The sequence below is a fragment of the Cavia porcellus genome, unplaced genomic scaffold (genome assembly GCF_034190915.1).
Source record: "Cavia porcellus strain 051 isolate PalLab524CR breed Dunkin Hartley unplaced genomic scaffold, mCavPor4.1 scaffold_22, whole genome shotgun sequence".
NCBI lineage: Eukaryota > Metazoa > Chordata > Mammalia > Rodentia > Caviidae > Cavia > Cavia porcellus.
The window spans coordinates 39,526,616-39,543,457 of NW_026947505.1; the positions used below are offsets into that span (position 1 = coordinate 39,526,616).

At 41.1% G+C, this 16,842-nt stretch overlaps 1 protein-coding gene across 2 annotated transcripts in view; it reads right to left on the bottom strand.

The window, feature by feature from the left end:
- Nucleotides 1-788: 788 nt before the first annotated feature.
- The window catches only part of Pacrg (parkin coregulated), a 503,840-nt gene continuing 487,786 nt past the window's right edge, over nucleotides 789-16,842 (bottom strand). For both annotated transcript variants that reach the window (XM_063233338.1, XM_003466379.5), the window contains one exon: nucleotides 789-1,275. In XM_063233338.1, coding sequence (XP_063089408.1) covers nucleotides 1,115-1,275 — 161 coding nt within the window. In that variant the 3' untranslated portion in view covers nucleotides 789-1,114. The remainder of the gene's footprint in view (nucleotides 1,276-16,842) is intronic.

A 16,842-nucleotide genomic window follows, 5' to 3' on the forward strand; every position in this document is an offset into this window, starting at 1 on the left:
TGTACAAAGTCAGTGTTTTGTCTTTATGAAGTTTTCTGGGCTGTGTTTCAAGTGCTCCAAGCTCCAGGCCTGGCGTGCCTGAGCAGCTGTTGTAAGGCTGTGTTTTGAGCACCTATTTCTTTTTAGTGAAAAAAAGTACGTGTTTTGTCTTTTTTTTCCCTTCAATCTGGTGGCTTGTCACCAGACCCAATGAGCAGTGCTATGAGAACTGTTGAGTTAACAGGAGGAAACAAAGGGATAGAAGAGCTGCCAATGAAAATTTTTGATACTGGTCATCATTAAGATATATAAGAACTATTTCCAAGAGTGATGAAAAGCTTTAAACAAACTACTGGGTAACATTTTCTCAATAACATACCAGGTCCCGGGATGTGGTCAGTCATAATATGGCAGGACAAGGATTTCAGCTAGCTTTGCATTTAAAATTATGTTTGCAAAGATATTTTATACCTAACCTTGATCCCATCCTCTTCCAGCCTCCCCACCTGCACCCAAATATAAACTGGAAAAGTCCTAAAGCCCAGATCACTGGTAGGCTAGGAGCATTAATTACATTTATAGCTCAGGTTATTACGAGCTACAAAAATTTCCTGGTGTAATTGGAATATAGATTCAACAGTTTTATTGAATGTCAAAGCACATTATTCCGCACAGCTGCTAGAGAGGCACTGCTGAACTGATGCTTCTCTTCCATGACAAACACCTATTAAGCAGTCAGCACAAACTCTTCCCTTACAGCCTCTGACATCACCCTCAGGGCAGGCAGACACGGCACAGCAATTGCTGAATTGCGTATGAAAATTATAGTTTTATTGTCTATACAACTGAAGGTTTAACTCGGACTCATGCCTCCAACCAAGCTGTATAAAGAAGCAATTCTTCTTGTAGAACAAATAAGCACAGTACACTATTGTAATCTAAGAAACAGGCACTATTTATGTATTGGAAAGCCTTGCTCTCAAAAGGGCTAACAGTCCAATGGCCCAGACGCCACTATTCTAGCAGATGTAGAAAGAAAGCTGTAAAAGTCACAAGTAATGAGATGCTGGAAGCTGCAGAGACAGATGACCAAGGCACCAAGGGAAGTCTTCCTCTCATTGCAGCTGCTCCCATGTCAGTTCAGCAAGCACGACTCGTAGGTGGGCACCATGTACTTGATGTTGATAAAGGCGTCCTCCCCTCCATAGCGCTCAAAAGTTTCCAGCGTCTCCTGGATCAAGTCCCCGATGTTCTCTCTCTTCTGCTGGCTGTACTCGATGCCATCTCCGGAGTTGACTGAGTCATGCAAACAGATAAACAGGCCGGTTATTTCTCTGCAGTTTCTCCCAAAGCCCCACACACCTGTCTAGGCATTTTCACTGAATGCTTGTTAGAAGACACGATTGCTTAACATTTTTACATGATCTTGCTGAGACGTAGGACTGGTGACAATTACAAAAAAATATCAAATCCCAGCATGGAACTGAGGAAAATTAATCGAATATGAAGAAACAGAGTTTACAACAGAGTAAATGACAGTGAGTTCATCTCAGTTACAAGACATTTCAAGGCAGGGGCTCTCTTCTCCATCTGACTACTGCACAGAGTGTTTTCTCGGGCCTAGAGTTCGGCACAGCATGGCATACTCAGAAGGAATAGTCTATTGTCAAACCAGATAGCAGGTTCCATGTAGTTATTGGATATAGTTTGAAATAAGAGACTTAACCCATCCCTGTATCTTTGCTGTTTTTGCATAGATGGTAAACTTGTAGATCCTGTTAGTGATCCAAGCATTTGGCTATCTACAATTATTCTCTTTGCTCCTGTTGAGGTATGGGAGTAGGAGGAAAGTGCTCTCTCTGCCATGGCCATGCATAAGTAACCACTGAAGCTCTGCATGACTGTTCTTAGATGTGGCTTCCTAAGGAGTTGGTGCTGCTACTAGTTTCAGGATCTCCAAACCCAGGGAGGCAAAGCAGCCACAATGGGGTGCCTATACACCCTGGCAGAGGCTCAGCCACCAAGAGCCTGCACATCACCCCTGTGCTACCAGGGGAGTCTTGGAGTGGCCTCGGGACATCTCAGGACCTGTATCCAAAATCCTCTCCTCCACTCTGGAAAGTCAATGTCAAACCATCTGGATGAGAGATCCCTGATTGCACGTGGACTGAGAAAAGTCTGAAGGAATTATAGTGACTGTGGGGCTGGGCAAAAAACAACGCCCTTTGTTTCCATCCAGACTTCATGAAGTCTGCATTTTTCCCCTTTATACATGGTCATTCCACACTTTCTGCTGCATCCGCTCACATCTCTAATGACATCACTCCCCCCATAGGTGTGTCATTATTGCCCCATTGTCCTTTTCATCTGTGAAAGAAGGAGCACAGGGAAGAGCCAAGGGTCAGGAATGTGGTTCTGGAATTTAGCTCAGTGGCATAAGTACCTGCCTGGCAAGCGCAAGGGCGTGAGTTTGATCCCTAGTACCACACACACACACACAAAAATTGTAGTTCTGAAGATACAAAGGACCGCACTGCAGTATAGGAACTTGGTGTATCACAGGAGGGAGGACTTAGTTCAATTATATTTCAAATATGCCCCTAAAATATTTACCTATTTTACATATAAAATATTAGAGGTTAAAATGGTAATCAAACATTGTATCCTCAGTTATTCAGGACATTTCAATAAACTGGAGAGTGATTCAGACCAGAAGAAATATAACAATTATAATCGTACACATCATAGACAAATAGTGCTTTTGTTGGATTTTTCCAGAAACCTCTTAGAGAAACATGATTACCTTCTAAAACACAGAAAAAGTGAATGGCCTTGATTAGTTCCTGTTGGTGGCAAAAAGAAACATTACTGATTTTTAAAAAGAAATGTATTATGAGACCTACAGCTGTGAAGTATATTAATTTTTCATGAAAATAAACATGACTTTAAAATGTTGATAATATAAAACAAATAGGAGATAAGATTTTTGAAAAACGGATCTTGGCCTATTGTTTCTGAGTAAAATGACACATATACTTTTTAAAAAACAAAAACATAGACAAATACATGTTAAAATAAGCAGATATTTTTTTTTTAAATTGCCCATTTATTTATTTATTTATTTTGAGACAAGGTCTCACTGTGTAGTTCAGATCGACCTTGAATTTTACTATGTAGCCAAGCTAGCCTCGAATTTATGACACTCCTGACTCAGTCTCCTGAGTGCTGGGATTACAGCCTTGCACCACCACGCCCAGACTAAGCAGGCTTTTCTGAAAGACTGACACGGTGGTCTGAGAAAAGAGGGCTGTAGTAAGGAAGAACACAGGGTCTAGCTCTGCCTCAGGAGCTGTCCAAGAGGACAGGGTCTCTGAGTTGAATTTAGAGAGAAGAAAGGACAAAGATGGTTGCTTTTGGTTACAAGCATGAGAAAAGATGTTAAGGAAGAAAATCTGAAGGGGCCAGGATAAAGAGCAACAAAATCAGGATGCTGAGGCAGGAGATCTAAAGTTCAAACCCAGCAGGGACAACTCAGCAACATAGTGAGAACTTGGTTCAAAATATTTAAAAAAGGACTGGTAAAGTAAAAAGGGAGTCAAGGCAACAGCACAGGAAGAGCTCGGTGACACTGCGATAACGGAGGCAGATAACGGAGAATGTATCTAAGAAACACAAGGAGGTCCAAGAGTCTAACTGGAAGGGCAAGACTATCTCAGGAGGTTTTGGCTAATCTTTAAATGTAAAATCCCCTGAATTCTCAAGTCATGTTCCCGATGAACTCTTGCTTGTGGTCTTTGGGGGAACTCGGGGTGAATGTGGCAGGGTCTGTTTGTGTAGCCACGCCCAGGGCCCATCACCCAAAGGCAAATGGAAAATATACTAGGGATGAGGCAGAGTTGTGACAGCCTTGATCCAGTTCCTTATGGACAAAGATCCATATATTAACCACTAATAAATGGTGCCTTTTGTTGGCATATTAGTCAAAAGGTCAAGAACTGAATAGATCACGGGACAGACATATTTTCCTGATGGGAGCCGAGGGGGTGTGGAAAGTCTGCACACAATGGAAAGCCTAACTCTGTTTTCTCCCTGCCTCTCAGAAAGCAGCATTGACAAGTAACACTTTATTTCATATTCTTACTTTTAAAAATATGTTTAACTGTAGGAGTAAATAAACTATGTAGCTGTTTTGTTTCTCAACAGTATGCAAACCCAAATGATAAGAGAAGCAAACAGAAGTTGCTTATTCAAAAAATGAGTTGGAGTTGGAATATTTTGTGGCTGCAAAATGTGTATTATTGGGACAGAAAAAAATGACCAAAAAATTTTAAAAAGCACATCTCTTATTTAGTATACTATAACAATGACATGGCACAGTTTGGTGTCAAACTATGTTGAAAGGCAGACAAGTAACAGGATCTCCATTTCAAAACTGAGATACTGTCAGTTTCTTTGAGAACCTGAAGTTGAGGTGATTAGCTTGAGCTCACCATTTTAAATACATATGACACTGTTGGAAAATATGTTTGTGAGAATAGGACATTAAAAAAAAAAACCCAACCAGATGGTTATTTACAACTGTCAGTTTTGATTAGGAAGATGACATTTCAATTTGGGGAGCTAGGAGTCTATTTTATGTTTAGCAGCTAGAAAGATACATTGATGATAGAAAAGATATGTTTAATATGTAACCAAACAAATAGGGCTATAGTAAGGGTTTAAACCAGACTTGGTGCCTCTAAAAGTATGCTATACAAACAGCATAAAGTAAAGAACTTACTGCTTGCTCTGAGAGATTCTTGCAAGCAGGAAGCATTACAAAAACTGCCTGAAAGGGGCTCCCGGTTAAAAGTCATTTTAAGTGCATTTACCACTCTGAATGCTGAATTTTTAAAAGCAATATGTGTAAGCATTAAAATATGCAAATTCCTTTATTATCTAAACTTTTAAAAACTGTACAGTTTGTCTTTGATGTCATTTGACTCAAAATGGAGACATGTGTGACCGTCCCAGTCCCTGTCCAGTGAAGGCATTTTCCTAGTGCATGAACTCAGCTCGTACCTATGAAGAGACTATCATAATACCTTGCCAACAAGGGCCACCAGAAAGGCCAGTTATATAAGATATATTTGCATTTCACACAAATACCTGCCCCTTGGAGGACAGGGGTCAACAGCAGACTGGGGTTATGTAAGATTTTAAAGAACTATTTTCTCATGTTTTTCTACAAATGTTTAGAAGCTTCATCCCCCCACTCTTTCTTTAGTTGCTACTATTACAGAAAGAAAGGTGAAAAAAACCTAAAAGTGGAGGAAGCAAAGTTAGAAAGGAAAGACAGTTTTGGTGGCTAGAGAAAGATCTTTGAAAGCCAGCCCTGGCAAAGGGAATGAAGCTTTGCTTCTTGGTACTGAAAAAAATGCCTTCGGTCACGGCAACGACTGTAGCTGTCCTTTGAGTGTGCTCTCTGCTCTGTAGACTCTGTGAGCCCCAACGGTAATGAGAACAAGGAAATGCAAAGGCCCTTGCTTTGGGGAGCTCACCATCTAGTGCAGACTGCCTGATTCTCCCCCTGAATGCAGGAACACTTGGGCCCACTATGGACAGTGACGGCGTGTGTGCCACAGGCTTCCCAGCCTCCCTGCCATATGCAGCCTCGTTGGTGTGGTGCAACCTCAGGCACTGCTTCACTTGCCTGACCCACTTGCTTCAGTCAGATTTCAAGGTTCTGGTCTTAGAGATGAGAAAAGCAGTAAGGAATGTGTGGCTGTCCTTTGGGAGGCTCAAGGAGAATTTAATTCAAATTTGGATTTTCTAATTCTCATGCTTTTGGAGGCAAATACTATATATAACAAATAAATATTTGTTTCTAGTTGCTCATTCAAGATATCTGAGGCATTATTCATTTGATACCTAACAGGTGAGGTAACTTAAAAGTTTATCTGCACATTCTGGCATTGACTAAAGAAATGAATAGGCCTGATCTGAGGAAAGCAGCACTGTGTTAGTTTGGACAATGTCCTAGCAGAGGGAGCAGCATGCCATTCCCTGGAAAGGACAAGGTGGCAGTAGGAGGACACTGTCATCGGGTCCATAGCAGAACATCCCTGCCCAGCTCCTCCTCTTTTGCCTGGAATGGCCAGATGGAATGGCCCATTTGGAATGGCCCAGACTTCTGAGACTCTCAGAAGTCAATGTGCCCAAAATTCTTAAAGGAAACATTAGAACCACCTGAGTGGCCAGGGACTGATGAGGGGCAACTCCGACCAGGTCCAGACTCTCCTGACCAGTCTTTACTAATACGGCACACCAACCTCTAGCCTTGTAATTTCTAGACCGCTAACCTCAGCCATGCTCCATAAAGAAAAGGTTCACATGAGCTCTTGAATGCACAATGGCATTTTAAATAACCCTGGAAACTAGGACCGGTCTCAGAGGAAGGGAAGGGTGAGTAAGCAGACAGAACAGCACTCCCCTTAGCCTTGGGCAGCCCTGAGCACTGAGGCAAGCTGAATCTTGGAGCACCGGAGGCTGAATTGTAGTCATAAAGCTGAGGTTTTGAAATGAGTTGCTGCAGAGGCATGATAGTCTAGCGACACCCTCCTTGCTCTGCTGCTGCTTCTCTGGCCCTTTGTGTGTGGAGTGTTGTCATCATAGCTACTTTGCACATACAGTTCTTGCATATGAGATCAACCCAAGTCCAGACTGAAGATTTGAGGCTGTTCATAGATACGAAACAAACTGCGGTGGCACCTGCCATCACCATTCCCACTGATGAGCATGTGTGGGGTGCTCAGTGCATTGCCTGAGCTTCAGCACCATGGTGCTTGCCATGGGGCTGGGCGAAACTCCTGAGCCAGCACAGAGCAGAGGTGAAGAAGTGTTCACAGAGAAAATGTGCTATTTCTCACTTTTCTTTTTTACTAAGTCTGGACTGAAGAGTTTCAAATTTCAAGAGGTCTAAAGCCTAACTGGAAGGACTTTCACAGGTTGAGACCTGTGGCCTTTGATGGCATCAGCACAGCTAACACGCCTCCCCGAGTGCTGGTGATGTCATCACTGCAGCACAGAGGGAGCCTCCACGAGGGCTCAGGTCTTGGCAGGTGTGTGTAGGAGGAGCCTAACGCGAATGTCACCATGAAGAGGTGTTTCTTGGTGAAAGAACCATCACATCTTTTCCTTTGGATGAGTCACTCTAAATGCGTTTTCCCTTTGGGTTTTAGTGGATTCTGCCACCAGAAAATCAAGAAGGCCAAAACAGCAAAGATCTCTTTGTATGAGTTGATATTTAAACAGATATATTGTTTTTAGTGCAATGAAACTAAAATTTTTTGAAAGAAATTTATTCAAGAGCCAATTCTTTTCACTTAAAAATGATGTCATAAAAAGACAGCGGTTAGGGGCCAGGGGTATAGCTCAGCTGCATATGTGTCTGCTTGGCAAACACGAGGTTGTGAATTTGATCCCTGGTACCCAAAAGAAAAAATACAATGTTTACAAGTTTAGAAATGGTTGCCTCATAATTTTTTCTTTTTAATTTTAATTAAGAAGGGGGAGAAAGAGGGACATGGATATGTTTTCTCTTTTAAGGTAGTTCGAATTCCAATACCTAAAATGTCAACATCTGTTTTGCCGGAAATAGCTATTATTTGGAGTTAGTTGGGATTTATTTTATAGAACTAGTTTTAGCTGTTCTAGAATAAAAGGATTTTCTTCCAATAAGTTTGGATGATCACAGGACAAACAACTGTGAGTTCCAGGCTGACCTCTGCCGGAGGTGAGGGAAGGGAGAAGGAAGGAGAGAGGCATGGGATGTGACAGAATTCATTTTTCTACACTGGGCAAGAGAAGATGACTTTGGGGAAATTATTATAAAGAGTACTGGCTTAAGAATCCTAACATTCTTTTCACTTCATTTTTTCAGCTTTGCTTTCACTTTGAGGAAATTGATTCACAGCCTGTGCCATCCCATTGGGAATTCTGGACATTCCTGTGCTGAGGCTACGCTTTGCCTCAGCCCCCTTGGTCAGCTCTGTATTGCCTTGGAAACTGAAGGTCTCCAGCATGGAAGTATAACCTTCCCACAGATATTCCCAAAGTCTTGGTTCATGGGTGTGTGCATCAAAGTTGCAACCCCAAACTTATAACAACCATAGCATCTGGCATGCTAGGGATGCCCAGGGGCTTAAATCTTCTCAGATCTTGTCGACATTAATGAAATTCACAAGACTTCTTTCCTCTGAAGATGAAAGCTTTGAAGCAAGCCTTGGGTTCCCAGCTGGGTATCTCCCTCTCCTCTCTTTTGACACTGCAGCTAGAGGACTAAAGCAGGGAGCTATTGAGCCATCACCTCAGCAAAAGCTCAGGAGGCATCTACAGCTTCTCAGTGGGGTCATTGGTCACCTGTGGAATTGAAGATGATGCATCTTGACTCAGCTGCCAGTTCAATATCTACATTCCCCAAGGTAGACCATGACGATATCCAGACTATTGTCATGTTATTTCTTTAAGGAGCCAACACCAAAAACAACTGGAGAACTGTGGTTTAGTGGAAAGCAAGGAGGATAACCCAGCATATAGTTTTTCTCTAACTAGTAGCTGTTTTCTGCTGGACAGGTTGTTTGCTTTATCAGAACCTCAGTTATTGTCTTGGTACAAAGAAGAAACTGGGTTTTGCATGATATCTGGGTGCTTTCCTTCCTAACATTACTTCTTATAATATCTCCACATAACACTAGAGCAAATGTTTGGAAATGACTCTTGTTCAATGAATGGCTTGTGTTTCAACAGAAAAGATGATTACAAAACAGCTGCCTAATTGTTCAAAGTAAGTCACAAATCAAGTAAGCATCAAAGTCAATTTTCAAATTAAGTTCTAAGAAAACCAAAAAGGACCAAATGTTTATAAAATTAATTCTAGTTAAGGAAGAGAACACTGTCAAAAACTCAAATTATTTGTTGACACGCTACCAATTGTTATTCCATCCTGCTATTTTCAGAAGACTACATAGCTTTTGATTCTTTAGGATAATGTGTGGGCTGATTTTTCTATATGATCAATTGACAATGATTTGGTCAAGACGGTTAGAATTTCTCTGAATTATGACTATTTTGACATGGATATTACACGGAAAAAAACAGTGAATTCACTGATTTGTCAATTTACAGAACAAATACAAGTATTAACTCAATCATCAGGGAGTTGAGCTGAATTCAAGCTTATGAAGTAAAAACTTATCTCATTTGTTGTTGGCCAACATGATTAAATGAGCAGATTGTGTCAAAATAGGAGCCGAGAGGTCCAAGTTGTCACTTTCAGATCTACTCCTTGCTGTCTTATCTCATGGTGGAGTAGCAGCAACAAGAACACAATGTCACTTACACAGATTAGGTCATTTAAAGTGAAGAATAGCAATAGGAGCTCAATGCTACCGTTACTCCTCTTCACAGAGAAAAATTGAGATTTAGAGAAGTAAGACCACTTAGAAAAATGAAACAAGGATTTGGGGACAGTGGGATCCTGATGAAGAGGGGCTGAGGCAGGACTCTGTTGAAATGCAGGAAGGGTGAGGAAGGTGTGGAAAGGGGTTTGAGTGTCACATGTCAAAACAGGACTGTTTGCCTTCTAGTCTATAGAGGACACACACACACACACACACTCACAACAGAAGAGCTATTGTCAGCAGAGGCTCTAGGTAAGTGTCAGGAGACATGGTACTTGCTACACATGTTTAAGTAGCATCTCCTGTCTAGATTTTACAGTGTAGGCCAGGCTCTTTACTTCAGTAGGAGTCCTTGAAATAATGCCATAATTCAGAGAGTTATGTGCAGCGACACAAAGACCAGAGTTGACTTATTTCAAGGATTTTCTGGTGTCATAGATATATAGTGAGTATGGAGGAAATCTAGGACCAACATCACATTTTGTTCCTCCTATCCTTATGAGCATTTATTAGAGTTTACTGCTAGATTTGGTATATATGAGTCACAGAGTCTACAGACGAGGAATTTGTTGAGCTTCAATTTATATGAAAGAGGAAAGAGTCCAAGAATCACTATCAGGGGTATCATTGGTACTGGGCGGGGGTTGGGGTTGGGGTGGGGATATCTGTCCTGATGTAGAAGGACCAGAAGTTCATGAATTAGCATTCAAGGCTCTTATTCCTTACGTAAGCTGGTGGGGTTGGGGGTGTGCCTAGATTACTCTTAAGTGTAAGGGGAAAATCTTTCTTTTTCCAAGGTGAAAAATCAGATTATCCTATTTGCTTTATTAGTGGTCTTTGCTCTGTGAAGAAGAAAACACTGGCTTTTTATAGGGTTTTCAGTTAACATTTAAATTTTCTTATTATAATTTCCTCTATAGCTGCATGGTTGTTTTCTACCAGCTCATGAAACAGATAAATAAATGATTTTGAATGGGGAGGATCAACTGATTGCTGCTTTTAGGAGTGATACAAACCATTGGAAACAACTACTTCTAGACTGATGCTGAGAATTCTTTAAATGAGCCAGAATCACAGCTGGTATCACCATTTTCCATTTCCAGGAAACATTAATGATATCCGATACAACCCATTTTCGGTCATGGCTTTTCTTTTTTTAATCTTTCTATAATTCAGGCAACCAAAACAAAAACAACAACAACAAAAGAAATCCCAGATTCTTAACAACCATTATCAGTTAACACAGTAGACTGTGGGAAAAGGCATTTCTCAGATTATCTTTATAGAACTTTCATCTCTATACAGTAATTACTGACTCAGAACTCAGGAGCCTTTGTGTATCTAGTAGGATAGCACAGGATAGCTACATTGTTATGGAAACTGAGCCTGCCCGGAAGGGCACAGAGCTGCCAAGTAAAATACTTTTATGGCCTTGAAGTACTCTTTGTTCTACTGAAAAAAAATGACTCAACAGATAAATTCACTAATTGTGCTTACAATAAAAGAAAAAAACCACATCGTATAGCTACACCATTTCTGTTGATCAGATGTTTGCTGGGTATTTGGGATATCTCTCAGCTTGCCTAAAGGATCTACTCTTTCAAAGTTCTAAAATAAATTTATGGGGGTAGAATTCAGATAAATTTTCAAGCCATGAGTTGGAAATTTTGCAGAATAGTAATATCTCTCATCAAATCAGCTCAATCAATGCAAAAATAATATATTTAATGAACAAATCAAAGCAATCTGCTGTGCTGAACTGAGTTAACAGCTGTAAAAGGGAAGAGTTGAAACCTTTAGGGCTTTTATAACTCCCCCCATTTAAAATAACCTTGAAATATCTTTCAAAGCTCTGATTATCAACTTTTATCAGCTTCTACAATGGTAGATTAATTGTGGCAAGAGATATTCACTTTGGCACCAAATGTATCAATACAGAACACTTGGGCTTGCCTAGTGACATTTTTGCAAATGTTCAGGGCAAGAAGTAGGGCAGAAAAAAGGAAGGAGAGTGGGAGAATGGAAAAAGAAGGAGAAGAGAAGGAAATGAGAAGGCAGGAGGGAGAGAAAGAGTCATCTAAACTGGTTGATGGGGAAATTTTAAAATGTGGACATAATTTTCCATAGCAGCAAAATTGGGTTTGCACAAGAATTGACACTAAAGCGTGTTGCAAGTACTGATAAGTGAAATATGCTGACTTTTGATACTTTTGAATAAAGAGTGTTTATTTGCCGGAGTTACATTTTTATCTCTTAAAATTCTTCGCTTTAGTGCGTCCAGTTGCTTTCCTGAGTCAGGACTTTGGGCAGCTGAGCTGAGACAAAGGCAGCACAGCAATCAGATGAGAGCCTTCCAGGGTCTGAGGCTGGCTCCCAAGAATGCACACAGGCTTCCTTTTGGCCCCAAGTGGCCTGGCCTCCCAGGACCACATGGCCTGTAACTGGCTACTGAAACAGGCATGATAATACGTAGCTGCAAGGACAGATGCGGGGTAAATAAGAGAATGTGAGTTCTGTTTTTAGTGCTATAACAAGCTATTAATAAATTTTGACAATTATAATTGTAGCTGCTGTTACATCAATACTATAGCTCCCAGATAATGGCAGATTGTTCATTATGTAACTTTCCCCTGGGATGGGACAGGAAGAACAATCCCATGGAACACCACTGTTAGGCTTTTGTTTTCTGGTTTAGTAAATGAGCTCACTCTGCAACCTCACAAAAGAGACAGTGCTAGCCAGATCTGGTGGTGCACACCTGTAATCCAAGATTGTGGCTCCAGTAACACACACACACACACACACACACACACACACACACACACACGAGGGTTGTTACAGTAGCTGCATCATCCTCAGTTCATGCAGGAGGCTGGACAGTTCTGGAGAACCCAGGAAAGTCCATTACTGACCTCATTTTTCTCTTTTTAGTCTACCTTGGAGAGGAACTGAGTCTCATTACCTTAAGGAGATCTTGCTGACTCAAAGACAGTACTATGTCACAGAAGAGATAGTAAGAAGGCTTAGAGCGATCCATGGCTCCTGTCTTATTCCTGCAGGAGGGGGAGTGTCTGGATGTTGTCGTCTAGGGTCACTTGTACTCCTGCTTCCTATAATGCAACTAAAATCTCTGTACCTACCACCTTCGCTGTATGAAATGCTCCTTCCTTTCCCACATTCTTCAAAGCCATGGCTCTAGGTCTCTCAGCACAGAGCTCACAGTTCTTGTCCTGACTCAGATCCCAAATCTGATGTCTGCACAGCAGCCTCAGAGCCCTGAGGAAATAAGGGCTGTGTCTGGGCAAATGAGCACCTCCACTGAGCTTCTCCTGGGTGATATCTACAGAGTCTGCTCCAGACAATGAAATCTCCTGGAAGCCTAGAAAAAGGACTCACCTGATATGGTGGCATTTTTCCAGTGACCCCTACTAGGATTTGTTATCTTTCAACTGCCTGAGGTTCTACACAAGTCATTCCACTTAGTCCCAGTCTCTAGAAGTACTCTGCATTGAGGAACTGTCACCAGACTCACTTCTATCAATGAGACCTGGGCTTTTAGATGCAAAGACTTGTTGGGGTGAGGGTCCTTATGCCTAGATTCTTTATTCTTATTTTTATAGTGGCTTTCCATTCAGAGAGGTGGCTTCTATGGTGGGCATTTTGAGAGGCAACATGGTCCACCCTAGGAAGTGCTCATGGACAGGCAAATCTCCTGGCTTGGGCCTCCTCCAGATCTTTCTCCAACTTTTCCTTTGTAGGCAGGCCTGCTGCCAAGCAGAGTAACTGTTCCTGGCACATGTGTGAGGTTTCACTGGTGAGGCGGTCACCACGGCAGCACTCAGAGCATCCAGTTGATTGATCAGGCAGGGGCAGCCAGGCCTGTCACCTATGTTGTCTGCCTGGTGCTATGAGTATCTTCCTAGAGGTCAGGACACACATATGTTCCGGGAGCAGACCACTTTGATTCCTGACTTTCCTACCATCAGAGCTGTCTCTCTGAGCAGAAGGTCATTTAAAAAAAATGCAACTAAGTTAGGTGTGATGGTGCATGCATATCACCCTAGCACACTGGGAAGCTGATGTAGGAAGATGGCAAGTTACAGGTTAGCCTGTAGCAAGACCTATCTCAAAATAAACAATGTAAAAATTGGAGTGGTGGTGCTTAGTATAGGTTGGTGTGAAGGCCCTGGATTCAATTCCCAGTACTGGTGGGAAATGCAAACAAAAAGCCTAGTCGTAAGGACCCACCACAATGTCCACATACACAGATAAGTGGCTGCTGTTCCCAGCTTGATGATACAATGAATGTGGAGTCAAGCAGAAACCAGAACTCAGGCATTATCTTCTGAAGAACAACTGTGCCTTAGTGCTCCTGTAGCTGAAAACCACGCAGCGAATTGGAGTGGGAACGGAGGGGCTTCCATTCTGTGTGTGTGTGTGTGTGTGTGTGTGTGTGTGAGGTAATGCACCAGCCAACCAATCACTAAGCAAGAGTAGTCAGAGTGTGTGGTGTAGCAACACAGGGAACAGGCCATGGAACAGGCCATGGGGTAGTGAGGGGCTACAGGGGTTACCCTGGCAGGGAGATAGAAAGGTTTTCTTGGGAAAATTAAATTTATGTCAAGACCAATGTGTGGAGAAGCCAGTGGTACAGAAACTCAATCTGGGAGGGTGCACTGTGAGGAAAAGTGAAGACAAAGAAAAGCCTCAAGGTTGGAAGGAATTGTCATTAAATGTGTGACTTTACCGAGTCATCCTGTCCACTTTTTTCAAACTTAATCTATACTAAATATAATCTTTGTCTGTAGAGGCTATTAAATAGCTTGGAGTGGAAATAACACAAATCACTTAACTCTTCTTTAGCTAAGAGATAGTGAGGCTACTCCAGATTGTGTGTTATGATATTGATGTAATAAAGAAAGTTATGGTTAGAGTTTTTCTAAAATTTCTACTTGTACTATCTTTGCAACTATTTTCAGAAGCAAAGTTATTGCTTCAAGGAATATGAACATTTTGTTTCTAACATATATGGCCATATTAATTATTCAGAATGATTAATGCCAGTTCATAATGTTGCCAGCAATGTGTGAGAGTAACTGTTTTATCATAGCATTGAATGTTAACATCAAAATAAGTTTTTGTTAATTCCATGCATACAGAATGCAACTTTAATGTTGTTTTAGTTAGCATTTTTTCAATTACTGGGGAAAATTAACATTTTCCATGCATTTTTTGCTACCTGTATCATTTTTTTTCTGTTATCAAAGCAATTTGTTTCACTTTTTAGCCTGTTTATCAGGTAGTCTTTACAAAAGAAGCTAAGTCTCATAGGATTAGCCCAGGAAGCCAGGGAGTAGACAGGAAAATCTTCAGAGTTAACATTTTTCTAGTGCACAGGGCCCTGCAGTGTTTATTTCTTTTTGACTGATTCCACGAGCACAATTTCACGGAGAAGCACAATTTCTGAGAGCAGCAAGATGGCTTGAAGAGTCACTATAACTCATAATGAAACCCTAGGTGCACCCAAGAAGTGTCCTGGGAATTAAAGAATCCCAGGGATTGGGTAAGCAGCACAGAGGAAATTGCATCATCAATCAGTTATTTTGAACAATTTAATTATGGGCTTCAGAAGGAGGAACATTTATGTGAATTAGGTTTCTTTTTTGCTTCATTTTTATTTTTTATTAGTGCATGTTTGGATTACATAATGATTACATTACTATGGGCAGTTGGTACAGAAGACATTTAACTCTGTTTTGTCTCCCTTTTCTCCCCTCCCTCCCACCTCTTGAGAAAGGCCACACTCAAGGTCACCAGGTGGGTCACCCCTAGAACTCACACCATCTGGCCCAGACTTGTGTCTATCAGGAGCCTCAAATGAAGACTTTGGAGGTGATCTCTGGATTAGATAGATCATTTCCACTAAGGTCATATGAGAGGTGATAAAAAATATGGTGAATGTTTAAATTTTTAAAAAATTATTGTAATTCAAGATACCTTGTCAAAATAACCCCTCCCTGCTTTGAACACATTTGTCTCATCATTCTTGTCCCTTTCTAAAGCAGTTCTGGAAGCTCTTTTTCAAGAGACAGTCTGTAGCTCTTTCCTGGATATCTTAATGTCCAGAGTCAAATCAAAACATCTACCTTTTGTGGTCATTTTTGAGTTTGGGAAAGAGTCAGAAGTCATCTGAGGATGTCCAGAACTGCTTCAGAAACTGGCAGAACCAATGAGATACGTGTGTTCAAATGAGGGGGAGAATTTTGAGAAGGGTTCATAGCAATATGTTTTTTGCTGTAGTTTTTAAAAAATTAAATATTCACCATATCTTCTGACCATTCATTTTATTTTTGGTTTGTGTGAAAGGTGGTAACTTGTTAAATGTAAATACTCAAAATACACTGCTAGGGATCTAACCTCATGATGGCCTTTGTACATTCTACAGTACAAGGGACCCTTAAAAGATGAAAGTGGCTGGGAATTCTTTTGACCTCTAGGAAGACCGAGCTGAAGGTGGAGTGGCAGGTAGGTAAGAGATATCTCATAGGCCCTGGGAGATAAAGTCGGAGGATGAAGAGGGAGCCGAGGCTGAGCATTTGTTCTTTCCTAGGTTCAAAGACTAGTAAGTAGCAGTGGAAACCAAAGTCTGCTATTTATCTTCAGGTCAGGGATAGTGCGGACAGCTGTAACTTGAGCCTTCTAACAGATGTGTGCCAGTGACCTTAATCATGGTCTCTGGCCCAAGCAGCGTTTCGGTGGGTGTGTACTGATATCCCTTTTAAACATCAAAACGCACAGTTTTGACAACTTTGTTTTGAAGTCTGCTGATGAATTTGTCCACTGTCTTTCATGAATAATAGGAAAAATGTCTTTACCTCGTATTTCAATTTAACTAACAAAATAAAACTTTGTAGCAGGAACAAAGTCATGTATGACATTTGGAGCAGAACCTTACAGAACTCAAACATTATAGGAGTATTTTGAATTTCTGGTAGGCATGATGCTGCCGCAAAGTCAGATTGATAATTACATAGCTATGATTAATTAAGGTAAATATAATTATTTGGAAGAAGTACATGTGATATTTAGTTCACAATTACCTGAATATTTCCTTTATTTTTTTACTTTCTCTTAAGTAGTTATATCCTATTAGAACATACAATGTTATAAAGTAAGAAAAACAAAGCTGTTTACAGAAATCACCGTGAAGGTTTTAAAGCAGTGTTTCTCCTCTTGCAAAGTCTGACTATTGACCTCTCTAGGAGACCAAGGTGCAATAAAATGAATGAAACACATTTCCAGGCCACACGCCCAGGGCTGAGCCTGCCGAGAAATCCTTCAGTATTCCTGCGAAGAGCTATGACTAGGATCTCAGACAACACCAATATAAAACTACTCCAAACACTGAATTTCTTTAAGTCCT